The 21,000-nt window shown below is 37.9% G+C and overlaps 1 protein-coding gene across 2 annotated transcripts; it reads right to left on the reverse strand.

Moving 5' to 3' along the window:
• Window positions 1-1,350: 1,350 nt before the first annotated feature.
• Window positions 1,351-11,198, reverse strand: LOC146674231 (butyrophilin subfamily 2 member A1-like). 2 transcript variants are annotated; one of them, XM_085395240.1, is made up of 6 exons: window positions 10,646-11,198; window positions 7,746-8,087; window positions 7,122-7,335; window positions 6,855-6,919; window positions 6,544-6,660; window positions 1,351-2,648 (listed from the first exon to the last, which is right to left on the reverse strand). In XM_085395240.1, the coding sequence occupies exons 1-6, from the start codon at window positions 10,779-10,781 to the stop codon at window positions 2,167-2,169; spliced, it is 1,356 nt and encodes a 451-aa protein (XP_085251366.1). In that variant the 5' UTR covers window positions 10,782-11,198; the 3' UTR covers window positions 1,351-2,166. The 2 variants fall into 2 exon arrangements, 1 of the variants encoding a protein (XP_085251366.1); XR_014909217.1 differs by lacking the exons at window positions 6,544-6,660; window positions 6,855-6,919; window positions 7,122-7,335; window positions 7,746-8,087; window positions 10,646-11,198 and adding an exon at window positions 4,568-4,869 and having other exon boundaries at window positions 2,578-2,648.
• Window positions 11,199-21,000: the final 9,802 nt, after the last annotated feature.

The raw sequence follows: 21,000 nt of genomic DNA on the forward strand, positions 1-21,000 counted from the left end.
TTTATTCTGTTTCTGGTGTTTCCTCAAGGTCGGTTTACAAGGACTCAGAGGAAAATGGTTTAGAAGGGAATCCAGAGAAGACCACTAAACACAGTAAACAGTGCTTAATGTTGTTGAAGACATAAATAGGGATTAAACTAATAGTTAAAAGGTTAAGAGACAAAAAAAAAGACAATTCATAAGTTATGGAATCACAGTTCAGTTCATGTTTTTAAACAAGGTAAAAAAAAAATGGCCACCCAAGTAATTTCTGTGTGTGTTTATCCATCCATCCATTCACTTATCCTCCTCAGGGTCAGAATTGAACTCAGAACTTCCTTGCTGTGTGGCAACAGTGCTAACCACCATGCCACCGTGCTATCCTTGCGTGTTTAATATGTCTTTAATTAATGGTTCAGTGGTTTTCTCACTACACTTTGCGGCATTACTTTATGATACAACTAGGTGGTGCAAAGTGCACAGGAGAAACTCTCTTTGAGGCAAACTGTAAACAAGCTGATGATCTGTGCCTCTTTATTTTAATACACAGGTGGGTTATTAGTCCTTAAATTACTTATAGGTAACACAGTAGAAACAATAAGCCTGTTGTGAACATGTCAAAGGAAAGTATAACTTATAATCTCAGTAATATCGAAGTATTGTGAGTAGAATGAAACAATAACGTCAACGTGGTCATGCTAGGCTAATGGACTTGATGCTAGCAGGTAAAGCTTCAAGTGCAGTAGTGATGCTAATGAAGTACAAAAAGTATTCGTGACATTAAAGTTAAACAGGCTCATGAATGTTTTCAGTTGTGTTTTCTATGTTTTGTTGAGGTAAGAGGAGATGCAAATGCTGTAACCAATAATGAATGGTTATTTGTTAGTCGCTTGCTGTGAGTTATAGTATATTGTATTTAGTGATGCAAGTGATATGTGTGTGTGTAACCTGAACAAAGGCGGAGGTGATATGGCCAATGTGGCCCAATGTTCAGATATTGTTATGATGGTCACTGTCTATACTCACTAAGATTATTCATGTACTTCCTGACAGTGTATTGATATCTGTCATTATTAAGAAGTGCAATAAACAGTGGCAGGCAGACAAGCTACAGTGTGTAGTTTTGGATCCTCATCCTAATCCTTAAGCTGCAGATTTCCAGATATTTTCATTTTGTTCTGTAGTTCATTTCTTTTTTTGCAGTTTGAGAGGGTTAGACATCTATAAATATTGTAACATGACAATGCTGTGAAGAAAAGGAGAAGGAAGAAAAAAATACAAAAAACTGGACTTGTTTTAAATACTTTAACTGTTTTGTTTTCTTCCTCCAGCTGTGAAAATATGGGTCAGAAACAAGGTCTGTTTTATTAAATGTGGACAAAAACAGTTTTAAAAAGCCAAAATAGTTTATTCTTAAGGCTCATTTTACACAACCAGAAAATAAAAAGAACTATATAATAAACCTGTAAAAACTCCATAACAAATATTATTGAAAATCACAAAATCACAATCTTAAGGTAGTTCAAAATGAAATAAAGTTAGCTTTAAAGCTTCCAAGTTTCAAGGGTCTGATAAATGGTAAAGCTGATGTTGATATGTAGGATTAGCAGTAAGAAAACCTTACACAGCCCTCCCTGTAAAATCACAGAAACAACTGTGCAAAAAAGAACAACATGAGAAAAGTGCAACATAACAAAACAAGAAAGTTCTTGTTGTTTTTAGGGAGTTAAACAAACAAGAAATAAGGAAAAAGCTTATTTCAAAAGTCCCGTTAGCTTGATTATTAAAGAATCATAAAATAATACATCTACCTCTAACCTACCATCTGTGTTGGAGGTTTATCTTGACGAGCACTCAGGCAGCGTCATACTGACACACCAAGATAACCATGTGAAGATAATAGTTATTCAGTGCTACTAGTGAGTCAGAAAATGATACCATATATTAACATGAAAGCATTTACTTACTTACTAGTACTTTTTAGACTATGTGTTATGGAATATATTAAAAATGGACTGTATCCAGCCGTCTCTGCTGAATGATTAAACATGACTGAAAAATCAGTCGACAGAAAGTAAAACTCGAACTGCATGACCGACTCTCCTTTGACTGTCAGCTGACATCAGCATTTTACTTTCTTTTTGTCCAATTGTAAAAGTTGCCACATCCTCGTATTTCAGTTCCAGTCTAGATCGAGATGAGCGGCTCTGCTTCTGGAGAGTGCGTATGTCTGCGCTGAGGCCGTGCAGTGCTTCCACGACGAGCATTTGAGACAAAAGGAAGCTCTTTTGAGTGTGAAGGAGAAGTGGAAAACACATCGTCGCTGTTTGTTGAAAGAGCAGAATTGCTGTCTTGACTGCTTCTCTGCGTCTGGGAGCTGGCTGCTGCATATTGTGTTGAACCGGCAGGTTCTGAATCTCCTCCTGTGGTCTTTGATAATCTGTCAGAGTTTGGACGGCTGCTGCTGCTTGAAGTCTCTGGTTTGAGGTTGTTGTTGTTTTGAGGAGACTTTTGTCTTGATGGATTACTGGGATTTAAGATACCTGGTGAGGATGTGGAGTCATTTGATGACTCGCTGGGGGGGGTGTCCGGACTGGGTGTGCTTTCATTCATCTCATTCGGTAGCTGGTGGATGCTCTCTCCATTAACACTCGGTTTCTGTCCTCCAACTGTAGAAATACACACACAAAAGAAAAAAAAAACACACACAGTTAGCATTTTGTTTTCCTGACATTTCCCTGTTTCTATTACAAAGCGGGAAAAAAAAGGCCTGCATTTGTATAGCGCTTTTCTAATCCTTAAGGACCCCAAAGCGCTTTACACTACATTCAGTCATTCACCCATTCACACACACATTCACACACTGGTGATGGCAAGCTACATTGTAGCCACAGCTGCCCTGGGGCGCACTGACAGAGGCGAGGCTGCCGGACACTGGCACCACCGGGCCCTCTGACCACCACCAGTAGGCAAACACGGGGTTAGTATCTTGCCCAAGGATATTTGGGATGCAGCCAGGAGGCAGCCTGGGATCAAACCACTGACCTTCTGATTAGTGGCTGACCTGCTCTGCCACCTGAGCTACAGCCACCCCACACAAAAGAAAACATAGTATACCTGATATACATGAATGCACTAACCTTAAGCATTAGGTAAGGCAGTTGCTAATATCCTTCAGTGGCTAATCTCATTTATAGCATGTTATTTAAGCTTATTTACTCTATCTGCAGTTGCTGCTTCTTCTGCAAGCTATCTTGCAGCTTGCAGACCACCTACATGTGAGTTCCTGCATTTTGTGTTATGTCTCTGCTCTGTCTTTCCCCGCCTGTTCACATAAATGCATAAAAGGATGAGGACATCAGAGTAGCCATGCAAACAAATAAATAAATGCCCCCAAATGAAAATAACTTTCCTTTAATTAAAGCAGTTGCAGTTGAACTACCACTGCTGTATTCCTCTGTTGTCCACATTAAAACCTGCACATTACTGCATCTTTTTACCATAATTTCTAGAGATGGCACGATACCACTTTTTTATGTCCGATACCGATACCGATATCATAAATTTGGATATCTGCCGATACCGATATGAATCCGATATAGTGTTTTTTAATCAACAAAACTGTTTTTTAAAATATCTTGCTGCATTTTGCAAGTCTGCAAGTTCATACTCAAGTTTAAAACAACAACTACACTAAAGCTATTTTGTTATACCTGTATACAAAAAAAATATTTCATAGTTCAGCAATACTGATCAATCTAATAAACTTAGACCTGCACCATCCTCCCTATTCTGGTATTTTAAAGAGTACTTAGCGTAAATATTAAGCAACCTAACTAATAGGGTTCCAACTCCCAGCAACAACAAAAATAAATAAATAAAAAATAGGGAACCACCCCTCACGCGCCACCTCATGATGCTTAATCGACGTAATCAACCTTAATTTGATGCAGTGTGAAAAAAAATGCACAGAAATCAATTATTTTTCAAGAAATATTAAATAGATTCAACATCTTTCTTCAACAAAATTGCAGACTGCACAGATGGTACCTTCCCAAAGTAAAAAGTACTATAGCTTACTAGGGTATATATATTAGACTTAATAGTCACTATATACAGTAATTGACTTCTATTCATTTTACATCAAATTAAAACTTTGGGTGTCAGATAATTATTTAATAACAGCCAGACATTTTAAATGAGAATAAGAAAGAAAAGTATGTCTTTGTGCCCCCTTTTCCAGTTAATGCCCTATCGGCCCCCCTGGCTAAACTTTGCTAGATCCACCCCTGCACAGTTACCAGCCGTCAGCTACGTAGAAAAAGATCCTGGTGTAGAAAGTAATATTAAATACATTCTAACAACAGCTTATCAAGCTTAAACGTGCTGCTGTTGTTTATCCACTGGTTTCCTCTTTCTGGTGCAAAGTGGACCAAAAACAAACAAGAGAGACGGACTCGCGACAGAAAAGCCGATCAGCTGATCATTTAAGCAGTTTCACGATTGAAGCAGCAGCCGGAGAGCGAGAGGCAGTCGCTCGTTAAGCTTAACGCAGGAATGCTTTACAAACATTCAGAGATGGACTTACACACTTGCTTTACTTCTCTCGGGGATAACTTTGTCGGAGATGAAATGCCGGGTTGCTAGCGAAGCTCCACATGCTATCCAGACCACCGACAGGTCCCGCATGCCACAGCCGCTCTATCACGTGATGCATACTGCTCCAACGTGCTAACGTTCTGAGGTGAGTTACAGCGTGTTGCAACTTTTGTGAGGTGCTTTCGTGATATTTAATGGATCGGATTACATTTTTTTATTTTTCTCCGATATCCGATCCAGTAATTTAGGTCAGTATCGGACCGATACCGATACGTAATATCGGATCGGTCCATCTCTAATAATTTCAGTGTTAATTCTCTGAATTTCATAGCAAATCCAGGTTCTACTTCACTTGAGTGACCCCATATTTTGGGATTTGCTCTGATTAACAAGGTTATTTTAATGAACGAAAGCTGCTTTTAGCTGTTTCTTTAGTAGTGAGGGCCAGTGATGGGAAATAACGGCGTTACTAATGGTGTTACTTTTTTCAGTAACGAGTAATCTAACTAATTACTATTCCTATCGTTACAACGCCGTTACCGTTACTAACAAGAAAATGCAGTCCGTTACTATTTTTCAACAAACAGACGGTTGAAGCTGTGTTCAGCTTACCGCATCTTATATCAGTTGCACGGAAGTAACAGACTACGTAAGTAATCTGGGCGGTACAGCTTTAAGCAGCTGCACGCTCCCGCGGACGGTAATCACGATCACTGTCTAGCACAACACCTGGAGCTCGGGGCAAAACAATCGCATGAGTGCTGCTGTTTGACTGAGGAAGAATAAAGTAGTCGTGGTTAGCCAATCACATGACCACTTAAAGACAAAGCAACAAGGTGATAGATACCAGTTTTTAAATTGTGTTGATAGGCCAAACAAGGCAAAGTAAATAGTTTTTAAAGGTGAAATGTGGGGAAAATCAAAAGCAGTTAAAAATGGCCAATTATACCCTGGACCCCAGAGGGTTAAACGTTTTTTAGTAGTAATGCAATAGTTACTTTTCAAGTAATTAATTACTTTTAGAATATTGTAACTCAGTTAACTCAATTACCTTTTTGAAGAAGTAACTAGTAACTATAACAATGGTAAGGGCACAGTTCCATTTTCTTTTGTGTGTGTAAAATTTGGAAAACTCCAACTGTAAGATATAAGCATTTTAGTTACAATAGCATTCATCTTTATTTGAACCCAACAAAAATGTTTTGGGGGCAATTATGAGACAATTTGCTATTGTGTCAGCAATTTGACATTAAAATTACTTACTTACAAATAACTATTTCAATATTTTAGACAGTATCAAGGTTTTTATTTATAACGGTATGAAAATGCTGTTTCTCCTTGACTCATTTGATGTTTAACTTATACATTTCTGGACTCTTCAAGCAAAACAAAAGCTCTGATGCTCACAGTGGGCTTTGAAAACTGCTTTTCGAAGCTGCTGATAGCCAGCATTTTTTCCTTGTGTCCTCTCACCAGCAACTTGTGGGTTCTTGTTTTATTGCTGTGTCTGAATGCCAGAAGGTGGGTCCTGTTTACATGATTTTGTGTAAGTCAATGCTTTTGTGTGTATTTGTTCCCTCGTGACTATGCTAATGCTATCTTACGCTAATACGCTATGTAAGCTACTAAGCTAGTTAATGCTAATTATAAACCTCGTGTAATTGTTAAAGTTGTTATACATGTGAGTGTTGAATACAGTTTCCATCTGGAATCTCTGTGCTAGAATTATGTTTGGACGTGTTGAATGTTTGACGCACACAGTACTGATAGTTGCTTCATGTGCCATTACTACAGACCACAGCTGAATATATCTGCTAAACTTGGAAGCTCCGTGTTCTCCCACCATACCTTGCCACGCTAAAGCAGCTAAACTTCTGGAGACAACATTCTGTCCATTTTATAAATTGTCTAATTAATTAGCAAATAATTAGAAGTAGTTAAAAACAAAGGCACAAAATGACTTACTGGAGGAGCAACAGCACTTGACAATAAAGTATACGAGTGCACAGGTGATTGTGACTAAAAGGATCGTCACTGCAACGCTGATTACGATGTTTAGAGTGCAGGATCTCAGATATTCATCTGAAATGATTAAAAAAAGAGATTCAATGAGAAAATCAAGATCATTTTACACAAAGAGACACTGGCATAATTTATTTTTTGAAGGTGCTTTTTGATGCACTTTTATTCTGCAAAATGTAACATTTAGAATCATTACAAAATAATAATGAAATATATGTTTTATGCAGTCCAGCTGATTCAGGTGTTAAGCTTACCCGGTATGTAAAACTCTGAGTCCCTAATCTGGTTTATCTCAGGCTGCTGGACTCTGCAGATGACCCTGTGATTAAAAAGACACACCTTTAGGTTTCATTCACAGTTTTGTCCTGGAAAAAGAAAACTGATGTGCACTTTTGTCATAGCTTAGGCATGACTGCACTGATACAATGACTTGATATCACATTCCCATTTGGATGAAGTAAATGACACAGATAAAATGAGATCTGAGGTCTTGAACTTTAGGCATTAAAATGATATTAAACCTGTTGGTAGCAGTATGCAAAGTCACTCTTCTTGTAACTGTCAGACACCCTGGGGAGTTTCCATCTCTCTTTGGGTCTTCAGCACTGATCTCATTTCCCTGATTGTCAAGAAATGTAATCTTAGGCTCAGGGAACCAGCACTTAGCCTCACACTGCAGAGTCAGTCCTCCTCCAACACCAGGAACAACTGAGAGTTTCGGCTCAGAAACGGCACCTGTAAAAACAAGAATTATTCAGGGTGTGGCCTTTGAACCTTCCAGCAAACATTATTACAAAAATTTTCACTGTGGAAAATACTTTAATGTCAAATATTATCTGAGGTTTGTGGATCATAGAAATCATTAAAGAATCTGCATGTTCTCCTAAGAACATTTGGCAAAGACGATTGGGAAAAATCTGCAGATAATTGGTTACCTTTGCTTAGAATAAAGAATAGAAAGGAGAAAACCTCAGACTATTTCATTAAATAATAAATCATTTAATCTGACATTCACAGTAAAATCTGTGCACCCCTCACGCCCTCCTTGGAGTCTTTAGGGAAACCTATACCAAAATGTGAGGCTTGTGCTGACCTCCAAAGTGGAGGAAAGGATAAATACAGCACTGCACTTTGAGTTAACGTACCTACAAACAGCTCCAGCCTTGTGATGACTTTCTTTTTTCCTGTTTCTCGAATTGCACACTGGTAGTTTCCACTGTCATTTAGCTGCACATTGGATATCACCATTGACAGGTTTCCATCGTGAAGTTTGTGCATGATGAGGTTTGTTCGGTACTGAAAGACTGGATTCTTCATCTCAAAGGTCTCAAATCCATCCCGGTACAGGAAGGCAGTGTTTGGAAACAGACCCTCTTTAGTCCACTCCACTGTTGGCACCTCACTGTTGATGGTGGTGATGCAGGGCAGGAGGATAGTTTCACCGACAAAGGCAACGATCTTTGGTCCAGTATCCACTAACATTATTCCTGTGAATAAGAAAAAAAAACAGAATATGTGTGGCAACTAATTGCTGTGTTTTTCCTACAGTCAAAGAACTGGATCTACTAATATAGTTTGCATGTGCAGCAACAGTATTTCTCAATGCTATAGAACTCAAAACACCCAAGTTAACAACATTAAAACAAGTTAAAACATTTGTGTACAGCTTGGTAGACAAACCAGCTTTAGCCTCTGTAGATAGTACATCTCTACATGACAACAGCGGGAGTGATTTTTTTTTTTATGTATTTATTATTATCACTCATTGAAATTTTGTTGAGGTTTAACTTTTGCAGTTGAGCCTACTTTGATGGGTGTGCCAACACTGGCAGCTATTTCCAATAGGCTAGGACTCAGTTGAAGTAATTGTATAAAGAAGACCTTTTGGCTTCTTGTAGGGCATTTATCCCTCAAATACCTATTGTGTAATACAGTTTATTGATGCACTTTGCTAAACAATAAACTATTTAGCATTTATTTAGCAATCAAATTTGGTTACAATTTGGTCAAATCTGGCTCCAAAAATACAACATTGTTTACAGGCGTAAACATTAAAGCTTTGAAAGCCCAAAAGCAAACAGTGGGATGATTTTTCTCCCAGAACAATGGATGCCATTATTATATCAAAACATGAAACTGCTTGGTACCTGTACACTTCTCCTCCATTCCTCAGGCAAACTGTCTAAAATAATCTGGTCTTCTGTACCTGCACAGGTATATCAGCTCGACTAACCACCTTTCATTCTTCATATTCTCTCTCTCTCTCTCTCTCTCTCTCTCTCTCTCTCTCTCCCCCCCCCCCCCCCCCCCCTTCTTTTAACTAAAATGTTGGACTCTTACAGTGAAAACATAATAGGCCTATATAGATAGGACGAAGTGTGTGTGTGCACACCATTTTCCTGTGCACACACACTTGTTAGAAAGTAATGTGTGGCATCTTTAAGTGGGCAGAAGAGATGCACCGTGTTGTAAAATGCATCAGTTGCTGTTTTTGTGTTATTTTGACCTGCGGAGGTTAAAGGTGTTGAAGAAAGTCAGAAAAAAGTCTTGGCATGTGTTCAGTACAGACAGATTTAAAAGTCATGCTTGTAAAGTTAAAATGTCATCTACTTCCACTTTTTTTGTCATAGCTTATGCAATAAAGGAAATCCTGTGTAGTCATGTGAGACTGAGATCTTAAACTTGGTGCAGAGCATGACTCTAATGCATGCAAACACAAACGCTTGCAATCTCTTGCAACTTGTTCAACAGAACCCAATGACAGTTAACACATCTATACAATAAAACAACCACAGCTGCAATCTATTTTTAATGCTCACAAAAAGGGATACAAAAGAATGATCACCTCACAGCTTGTGCTTTTAAAACCACCTTCCTGTAAATCTTTAGTGCAATTTGTACAGTAAATATACCAAAACTCTTGGTAAACATACAAAAAGAAGCATGAAACATGTGCTTAGTTACTGTGCATTGCATGAAGTCACAGTAAGTTATTTCTGAAGCCGTAGTTGTTTCCTGTAACACCTAAATTTGACAGCTGATATCAATCACTGTCTTACAAGATGATGTCTAAAGAAATGTTGCACAAAAAAGTAAAGCAACATCCTTTTTGGTACCTTTATAAGATAATTTGATTGTTGGTTTGTGTTCTTATAATAAATGAACTAATGTAGAAGTACTTCCTTTCAGTTTTTATGGCTCCGTGCAAGACAAATGTAATAAATAAACAGCCAGCACAGTGCATCACATGGTTCAGTCACATGGACGTACAATATGTGAATCAACCACAGACAGCATATTAAAGATAATATGGCCTTCCTAGCCTGAAAAGTGACGGTGTTATGGGACTGCCATTCTTCTTATGGAGGGCAAAAAGAAGTTCGGTTGCATAGGTGTGTGGGAAAACAATGCATGGTGCCCCATGTCCTCAGATTTACAACCTTTTTTTTCTCCTTTTTTGTTTCTTAAAAATGAAAGTCAAGCATTAACTGTAAAAACCTGCTAGGCATATCACCTTTTACACAAATATTACCAGAAACCATGAAACAGTGTGGATGTGTTTTCAGTTCTGCCTGATTGAAACCACCTCAAACACACAGTCAATAGAAGTTGAAACAAGTAGTGAGAGCAGTAATGACTACAGTCATATCTAAGAGGTGCAGCAGCAGAACAGCTGAGATAATCCATCCACAATATAAGTTTAGTCATTGATATACTGCTGCATGAGCTGGGCTGTAGTCACATCGTAAGGATGTAAAAACTGAGCTTTAAAATGAACAGTGGTAATAAAAACATAGGGTGACAGTGATCACTGACTTTTTCAGATTAAATAAAACAAGATACAAAGAATTAACCATTCACCATTAACCGTGTAGTCCACTGTATATGGGCATATAAATGGACAACGGGCTGAGGCAGCTACTACGCTGATATTCTCTCCATTTCAGCTGATTTTCTAACAAATACATTCTCGTGTGATCTGCACAGTAATTCTTGGGAAAGTCACGCGACACAAAACACTCCCACGGGACTGTAGAAATCCTACCTCTACAAGAAGATAGGACCACAGCGAGAAGGAACGCAAGGACGTGCGTGGCCCAAGCACAGAAAAACGACCTGCCGGATCCACGGGTGTGAAATAAGGACTGAAAAAGGACCCGAACTCTGTTAACCTGCTCCATGCTTCCTCTCTAGAGGGCAGCCTGAGGCATAATGATGTGCAACAGTTCCAACTGTATTTCATTCACAAAACGGGAAGTGGGTGGGTTCATGACGGTGTGAATGTCATCATGCACTCTTGTTTTGTTTTTTAATGTATTTGTAGTTTAGGAGATCATAGTCATTGTGCTCTCTTAAACTACACCCAGATAAGATTCAAATGCAGTAAAAGATAAATCTGGCTAAATGAAAACAAACTCAAAAAAGACAATAAGGTCTGCTGCTTCAAGTCAAACAGTGAGTGAGTGAACTGAAAGTGCTTCCTTTCATCATGCCAAACAATACAAACAGCTACAAAAGTAGTTTTGTAATGCTGAATGTGCTGAAACTGACAACTTGTTATCATAGATTGTAATTTTCTAATTCACATCACATTTCATATGAAACCCTTTGGGAAATCGTCCAGTGTCTCAAAAAAAAAAAAAAAAAAAAGCTAAAAGGAATATCTTAAAGACACAAACCCCCAAATTTAAGACACAAAAAGGTCGCCCAGCAGATGATGTAGACAGGATTAACACATTCACACAAATCTTTGCTCTTTGTTGCTCTTTGTCATGCTGAATAGTGGTACTGACACGTACTAGTCCTCGGCTTCCTTCCTTCCCCTTAGCATAAAGTCTGCAAACAAATATAACTCAAAGCAACAACAAAAGGATGTACAGCACAGCCACAAACCACATCCACATTGTAAGTAGTCATCTAATGTCTTTGATATTAGACAAAGACATTAGATGACTTTGAGGTCTGGTCTCTTATATAAAATTAACAGGGTACATGTCCCTCAAAGAAACTATTAACCAGAACAACTAGAACCAATTATTGAGCTGCTGATTAAAAAGTATAATATTTGTAGATGTAACCAGAAAACCTTAAAAAATCTCAAGATTAAATCAGGAGGCCGATGAGAACATAATGCTATCATATTATTTATCACAACATTAACAGCACTTAAGGAAATCCTGTGTGGTCATGTGAGGCAGATTTCTCAAACTTGTCACACAGCATGAGTCACATGCATGCAGAACACAAACACATCTTGCAAACCTTTTTAAGTTTTTCAAGAGGACTGAGTGACAGTTATGGGAACATCAGTTAAAAAAAGGAGAAGAAGAAACACAACCACAATTTATTTTTAGTACAAAAAAGGGATACAAAGGAATCATCACCTGATAGCTTGTGCTTTTAAAATAACCTTACTGTTAATCTTTACCACAATTTTTACAGTAAATGCCATGAAACTTTTGGTAAACCTACAAAAAAACAAAAGCCAAGAAACATGCTTTGTTACTGTGCATTGCATGAAGTCATGCTAAGTTACTGTAATTTTGAAGCTCTGGTCATTTCCTGTTTACACTCAAACAACAGCAGTACAGTCATTTGACAGCTCATATCAGTCAGTGCATTTCAAGATGAAGTCTACAGAAAATTTGTGTGTGAGAAGTAACTCATGTAGTAGCACTTTATGTTATTTGCTGACAATATAGCCCGTGTGATTATGTTCACATCTGAATCTGTTAATAAAAGAAATATGACTGAATACAACAACTTTAACATTCATATTGTTGTATTTTATGCTATCGATACAAACCAAATGATTCATCCAGATAAGATACCAGTGATCTCAATAAAATGTGGCTACTGATTCTATTAAAGTGAAAGTGCTCATTACACGGACACACTTCTTTACGTCTCTAGGGATGGGTATTGATAAGATTTTCACGATTCCGATTCCATTTTTGATTCTGTTTAATGATTCGATTCTTTATCGATTCTTTTTAAAAAAGGAGAACACTAAGGTCGATTAGCTTAGAACTTTGTTTTATATCTTCTCTTTGAACAAGATAGAAATTTAGGAGTAACATGGCCTTACAAACCCAACAGTGAGATCTTAAGAGATCCAGCCTACGGCTCTTCCATGGGGTGTCAAAGGGGCCCCAGGAAAAAAAATTGTAAATGTAAAATAATAAAATAAATATTCTTCTGTAGCAATAACAAAGTATAACATAAATTATTCTGTAGCAATTACACAAGAATATCCAGTAATGTCCTGCCTACAATTAAACACGTTCACTTTAAATCGGGGCATCTGCTGTGGCAAATGGGTTCAAGCCTTTTACCACAAACTTAGTCACTGCTCGGTGACATTCGTCTATCCTGGCCTGAAAGGAGACGCTACCGGTAGACTGCAGCGAGAACTGCCAGCATCTGAGCCAGACTCTGTCTGTCTCTCTCATCACGGTCACCTAAATGCACAGTAATGGCAGGTTTTGTAATAAGGCAGATCGCGCTAACATAATATGCACTGTTAGTTGATTATTTACCTGCCGCATTAACGGGAGAGGACGTGCAAACGTTACCGCTGCTGCTGGGTTGAGATTCACGAGTCTGGAGCGGAATTAAAAACACGACATTCATTTAAGGTCATCACGTGTTTTTTGCATATTCGTAGTGTTTCCTCCCTTAAATGAAATATCTACTTTGCAAGTATTGCAAGTTGTCCTGTTGTCATCCGTTCTCGTAAAGTAAAACCAAACTTTTGAGTGTTTGAGCCGCTTAGGTACCGTGTTTCCTGCCGGGTAAATGACGCTCCGCAATGTGGTGACGTCATTCGGGGCGACTGGAATCGATAAGGGAATGTTTGCAAAAATGTCAAACAATTCCAAGGAACTGAAACAGTGGGAACCGGTTCTCAACAAGAACCGGGTTTCGATACCCATCCCTAGTCTCTAGCCTGTTATACCTTTGCTGTGCATTTTCATTTTTCATTATTTTCCTTTGCAATGCTGAATATGGTAAAAGTGGCAACTTTATGTGTTAACAGAGACTGTGTTTTGTTTTGTTTTTTAGAGCACATTATAAGAAGAGACTCCTGTGTCTTCTCAACTATACAAAAGGTCACAAAAGGTCCACCCAACAGATGATGTAGACAGCATTAACACAGTCAGATAAAAAATGTCAAAGCAACAACAACAGACCTTTGCTTTTTGTTGTTTCATTCTGGACTGTGGTGCTGACACTCACCAGCCTCGGCCTCCTTCCTTCTGCTTAGCGTACACCCTCAGGGCGCTGGAATTTGGGTGAAACCCTCCATGCACGGTCAGGAGTTTTCTTGTCTTGATGTTTCTGGCATTTATCTCCTCATTTGGCCAACTTATTATCCCGGTGAGGTATCTGATCACTGTCATTGCGTAGGTGTTGATTGCCCAGATTTTGTTCTTCCCGTTTAGCTTACTCCTCAGGACTTGCTTTACTCTCTGCACATACTTGGTGGTTGCAGCTTTCCTAGAGGCCTATTCATGGTTTCAGTTTACCTGTAGGATTCTCAGGTACTTGTAGTTGTCCTCGATGTCTGCAATGTTGCCTTATGGTAGTGCAGTCCTCCCCAATTCTGACTACCGTCTTCATTACCATCTGACTACACTTCTCAAGTTCAAATGACAGTGTCTCTTTCACTCCTGGCATACAGCTTCCTGTCATCCATGTAGAGGAGGTGGGTGGAGATTGCTCCATTCTGGAGTCAGTATCCGTAGCCAGTCTTACGACCAGTCTGGTCTTGCAACTCCAAGCAACAGCTGTATCAAGAGCTGGTGTTTTGCCCCTTTGGTGTTCCTTCCAATTTCTTTCTGTGTTGAACATATTGAGTTATGTACCTGTTCTTAAAGCCCTGTATCACACACACATACATGTATATCCATCCATCCTTTTCTAATTATCCAACTCAGGGTCACATCTGCCACACGTGCACTGCATGTAGTTTTCTAATGTTTCACTTTGGGGATCTGGTCTTATATAGAGCGTATATCATGGAAGTCCTTTGAAGAGGAAGAAAAAAACCGAAAAAAGGAAGAAAATAAACAATTACCAGAACAAGCAGAATAAATTTTTGATCTGCTGAAAAATGTAGGATATTTAGATATAAAGCCGAATTTTAAAAAGCTGAATATTAAATCAAGAGGTCGATAATAAAATGCAGTTATCATATCCTACCACACGGTTGCGCTGTTTTTGAGTAAATAAGCCAAGCTTTAATTTCACGGAGCTTGAAATCTTAACAGTAATGCGTTATTAGTGCTAACTTTTTTATTATTTCAATTATAGTCACATCTACAGTGCTTATTAAAACTTAAACAAACATAAACCATTGTGCAGCTTCACTGACCAAAAGGCCATAGACCTGCTGTAGATGCAGTGATGAGTGAGTTAACCTCTGTCAGTCATTCAAAGGTGCTGTCGATGGTTTCGAGAAAATACGATGGCTGTTTCCTGTTAATCGCACACAGTGAATCATTTTCAGCATGAAAAGTTACTCATAGGTTGGAACAAAACAGAGGGACACTGGATGAGGTAAAACATCAGTTTTACTGTAATAAGTGTTGTATGTTTAAAACAGCCTAATATCGTTTCAAAATAAAAATTTAAACATGAAACCATAATAATTTTCTCCTAAATCCTCTTCCTCTGATTGCAAATGTGAAACTGTTTAAAAATCCTATTAATCAGCGGTGCCACCTTTGTCGTTCGCTGGTTTCTGAGTTTTTACTTCACTCTGTCTCTCTCCCAATAACAATAAAATAATTTTTTTCTAATGGATGTGAAAATATTTATGCAGTTTTTTTACAGTTCATGAACTCCGAGTATCTGCTGTCTGTGAAGTTACTCGTCTGTCTGACGCAATCAAATGCTGACATAAGTCTCTGCAAAACTTACTGTCACCTAACATTACAGTTCCTCTCCTTTGTCAGTGACTGAAGTGTATGCCTACATTTATATCTTTATAAGCATTGGCAGGCACTGACCCCATTTTTCAAAGACAAGGCTCGTCTTTTTGAATAGAGTCCAGAGCAGAGAAGAAATTTCTCCCTCTTATATGTTTTGTCTATGCCTATGGAAGCTTGTGATAAAGAAATGTCATCTATGAAACAAAATGTCCTCTTTTTGCTGTTGTTGTTTTTGATCAGTGGTGGAAACAAGCTTGTTATGTTGGTTCTGCGTCCTATGAAACATGTACAGTCTTGTAAGTTGAGCCCATTGACATTAAACTAGCAGTTACCACTAGTCTGGCATCGTCGCTGAACAGGGATTAAAAACTGGGACATGAGTCAAAGATAAAATGTTTGCTCGTTTAAATATGCTGGAAAAAAAACAGTTTCAACAGGATTTATTCATTTATTAAACAGCTTTGTCTTTTCATGACCAGTTAAGTCTCCAAGAAATTATAGACATAGACAGAAAGTCCAGCAGCAGAGATATTATAAGAGACAAACATGGACCAAAAACAAGCCTTAATAGAAAAGTTGACCTCTATAGGAGAACACAGCAGCAGCAAAGGTGGAAGTATAATGTGCTTTCTTTATTTCACATGATGTTAATGTGATGGATCGGTGTTCTTATTTGCATACGCTTAGATCGACAGATGCTTAAATATTTCCACAAAACTTTCATTTCAAAACCTCTGGGTTACAGATGAATGAAATCAATTTAGCACTGAAGCTTCCTTCAAACCACCATGGCTCCTGTAAGGAGGAAAGGAATGGTTTCATTTTGTCTCTTTTCCATTTATTTGTGCCAACCCCTGGAAAATTCTGGGGTAGATAAGGGCTGTGACTCTGTAATGGGATTTTTAAATTAAGTTTGGAAGAAAAAAAAAGTTGATTCATTTTTTTATACAAATGGAAAAGTCAACATACACTCAGTTTAAAGTGTCTGAAGGATAGGACATACAATATGCATACAACTAAAAGAAGCTTAAAATGAAAGGTGTTTTTGTCTTTCATATTTTTGTATTATTCCAATATCAGAATAATCAAAAGCAATAAAAATATTGAGACACAACTTCAAGTATGTTACTTTACACATTATACACATACAAATGAAAGATAAATTATTTGTAAAAGTGTAAGGTTTCCCATGAAACTGACTGATGTAGTATCCAAAAGAGAATGAAATTAAAAAAGAAACCTTTTCATGTGGGGAAAAAGCGCATTTTCATCTTTAGCTGCTCTTCCCAAGTTTTTTTTAGTAATCTGTCATTTTGCATGAGATTTGTTATGACTGGGAAACTCTTGAAATAATTTGACAAGCAAAAAAAAAACCAAACAAAAAAAATCATAAGATGAATCCATAAAGAAAATAAAGCATGTCACAGACCTGTTTCTTGCACTGAATCGTTTCACATCTTGGGATTATAATTTTTCTCAGAAGTATTTTTATGTAGTGGCATTAATAATTTTATTAACTTTTGATACTACAATTACTATCATTATTATAACTACTACTGCTACTAAATCTAATACTATTATATTGATTTGTTATTGATGTCCCCGGACATCAGATGAATCTATCAGGGTACTGTAGTGCAGTTTAGACCTGTCAGCGAAGGTGTTGCTGCGCTGAGGCGCATGTGCACCACCTGCACCAGACCAGGACACACGCATGCTTTTTGAACAGGAAGATGTTTTCTTTCTTTTGAATCTGAAGGACTTCTGAATGACACAGCACGATTCTTTGCTGAAAAAGCAGAAGTGTCACAGCTGTTTCTTTTTATCTGCGTGCCAGATGTTGGATTTTGTCCTGAAACGGCAGGTGTGGAATACCTGGTCTGTGTTAAGCTGATTGGATGGTTTCTGTTGGTTGAAGCCTCCGGTTTCAGGTGGCTGATGGTGTGGGGAGACTTTGCTGGGGGTGGGATAACAGGGTTTGGGGTGCTTTGTGATGATCCCGAGGGCTGGCTAGACTGTTGAACACAACTCATCTTATCTTTCTCAAGGCCTGATTTTTGTCTTCTCACTGTATGAACACAAAAAGTGAATAAAAAATCACTTGGTTGGCAATTTTTTCTTAAATCTTGACCATTCTATCGATCAGTGCAGACATACACACACACACACAAATATAATTTAAATTAATATATTTAGACTGAGCATTAGATTAGGCAGGCCACAAATTCAGGCCAAATTAACTCAAAATCCAGGACCATCACCTGCTGTCACTGCCAGGCTACAACAAATGATCACTTATCTAATCAAATTGGTCAATCTTGTTTACAGCACATTTTTAAGCTCTTTTACCCGGCCTGCTTCTTCTGCAAGCCACTTTGCAACACACCACATCCCATTTCCTTATTCTAATACCTAAATTAATGTCAAATATGTTTGTGATAGTCCTGGCTAAACTACCACTACTGCTCTTAGTGTATGAATTATATATTTTCTCTGTTGTCTGCACTTTGCTGCATTTGTTTATTGTAAAGATTTTTAGTGTGAAGAGATTTTGATTGAGAACTTACTGTAGCTATACAGTCCTTGTAAAAATAAGAAAGTTAAATGTAAAAAGAGGTTTGATTTTGTGTCAAATTAGTCAGTACAAACTGCCTCACAACGATCTGGTGTATCCTGAGATGTCCACATTATTGCTACATTTAACATTCTTATAGAGTGAAAACACAAACCCAGTCCAGCAAATAACTAAAAGAATCTCTGCAAACCTCCACCAGGTCAGCTCACAATGTCAGCAGTATTCACTTTAAGGTTGTAAGAAGGGCAGACATTATGTAGTAGTAGATGTTTGACAATATGTACTGATTTGTAACTAACTCGAGCTCATTATATAATATTACATGTCAGTATATTTGTCACTTAATGGGCAGTTCATTGTCTTTCTCTTGACAATATGTTCTTTAAAGATATAACATATATCTTTGTGCCCTTACAGTTTGAAAGAAAAGCTGATGTGAAATGTAAAAGTGAGGTCAGAGGTCAATGTGATGTTTTCAATATCCTAATATCATTTCCTACATGTTGCCAATGCAAACTAAGGCAGTAGAAATTCAGGCAAATCAATTTCATGAAAGTTTAAGTTTTTTGACCTATATCAGTCTTTATATGTCCAAGGAATATTATTTTAAATCGCTTTCTGTACATTGGTAATAGACACCACACTCGTAAGAATTGTGGTTTCTAAATCACGCAGCTTTTTTGACCAATAAATCATTAAGTTGACCTTGAACACTTTGGTGGATGTTAGCTGAATTTGAATAGATTGTTAACATGACGCCTGCAAAGCTTAATCAGAATTCATTAGAAACTTTTCAAGCTACTACGTTTACAGACAGAAAGAAAAGCACACAAACATTACCAGAAACACAACCTCCTTGACGGAGATAATTGCAACAGATCTGTTTTGTTTTTTTAATATTTACACTCTGATGGCCAAATAATCAGTTAAATAATTAATTTTAAAACACATTATTAAAAAAACAGACTTACCATAACGCTGACATTTCTTGACTAAAAAGGCAATGACTGCTGTAAAGATCCTCACGACAACAGCGATTACAAGGATGTCAGTGCAGGATCTCAGGCTTTCACCTGAAACTCAACATCTGAAGATTAGGATAATAAAATTTTGCAAAAATGACACAAACAGGTGACGTAACTTCCATCTTGTAAAAATTTACATTAAAACAGAAGTGACATTAAAGAACACAGTAATTAGCAAATCTTACATTAAAATTAATTACATTTTAAACAGTTTTCATATACATGTACAGTTTGCAGTGTTTTTTTAGAAAAGCTAGATGGATGTAAACAATAGACAAAAATATGTGTTTTATGTAGTTCAGCTGATCCAGGTGTGTTAAAGCTCTGGTGTACCTCGTACGTACATTTCTGAGTTCCTGGTCTGGGTTATCTCCGGATGGTGGACTCTGCAGGTGACTCTGTGATCGAAAGAAGCACCTTTTAGTTTTATTCACATAGTTTTGTCCTGGAAAATTAAAGCTCTCTGTACACTGATGATAATTTAACAACACAATCCCACCCAACTGAGGTAAATGAACCACATAAAACCAGAACTAAGATCTGAAACTTTAAATATTAAAATAATATGAAACCTTTTTGTAGCAGTCTGCAGAGTCACTCTTCTTGTGATTGTGAGACACCCTGGAGATTCCTCACTTCTCCTTGGGTCTTCAGCACTAATTTCACTTCCTTGATTGTCAAGAAATGTAATCAGAGGCTCAGGGAACCAACACTTAGCCTCACACTGCAGAGTCAGTCCACCTCCCACATCTGGAACAACTGAGAGTTTTGGCTCAGAAACAGCACCTGCAAAAGTAAGAATTTTTCAGGCTGTTGTCTGTGACCAACATCTCAGTTCAAATGTTCATAGAAAACTGTGGGAAACGATTAGGACACCTCATCTGAGCTTTAAGAGAGAGATACATAACTATTAATTATTCACGTTGTGGTCTTTGAACTTTTCGACCAACATTTCAGGTCAAATGTTTATACAAAACATTACATTACACAAGCTTTACGAATGATGTGGGTGAAAATGTCCACAAAGAAACAGTTTAGCATTTGTCTACAGACAGCTGGCTTGACTTATAACATTTACTTATTTATTTACTTATAACTTATAAGGACAGAAATCTGTTGCTTCATTTTTCTGTTCTGATTTTTTGTTACATTCTTACTGTAGTGTTGCTCTGCCATTGTTAGTCTCTGTTACCAGCTGTTAGCCTCTGTTAGCTGCTGTTAGTCTCTGTTACCAGCTGTTAGCCTCTGTTAGCTGCTGTTCACCAGAGTTGATGACACTTTAAAGTGGGTTTCCATCTTCATCATGGCGTGCTACGTAGGCGGTTACTTCTTCTACAACAAACACACACACGAAAAACAAACTGCAATACGCTAACATCTGAATATACAGAATCCAAGAAGCAAACCATCTTTTATAAACAGTCTATCTTGGTGATTTTTTTTGGCCCACTCAGGATGATCTGTTCACCTGTGATTAACAGCATAAACAAATGTTAGTAGTGGTTAAACTAGATGTGGCAAATTTTGTCATGTTGTGCTTGTTCAATTCAATTCATTCGTCGCGGGGATGTGGAGGCTTTTGAAAGATTTGCACTGCAGATTCGGGCTCTCGTTGGTATGCTGAAGACTCTTGGTCCGGATGGCGAAGTGGAACTGAAATGTGGCTCTCACGTGGCACGGCTCCTCAGTAAGCTGCCAGCTGAAATTCAATTCAATTCAATTCAATTTTATTTATATAGCGCCAAATCACAACAAAAGTCGCCTCAAGGCGCTTCATAGATACAGAGAAAAACCCAACAATCATATGACCCCCTATGAGCAAGCACTTTGGCAACAGTGGGAAGGAAAAACTCCCTTTTAACAG

The sequence above is a fragment of the Rhamphochromis longiceps genome, linkage group LG3 (genome assembly GCF_057381845.1).
Source record: "Rhamphochromis longiceps isolate RC_006_pf linkage group LG3, R_longiceps_female_GT1.1, whole genome shotgun sequence".
Taxonomy (NCBI): Eukaryota; Metazoa; Chordata; class Actinopteri; order Cichliformes; family Cichlidae; genus Rhamphochromis; species Rhamphochromis longiceps.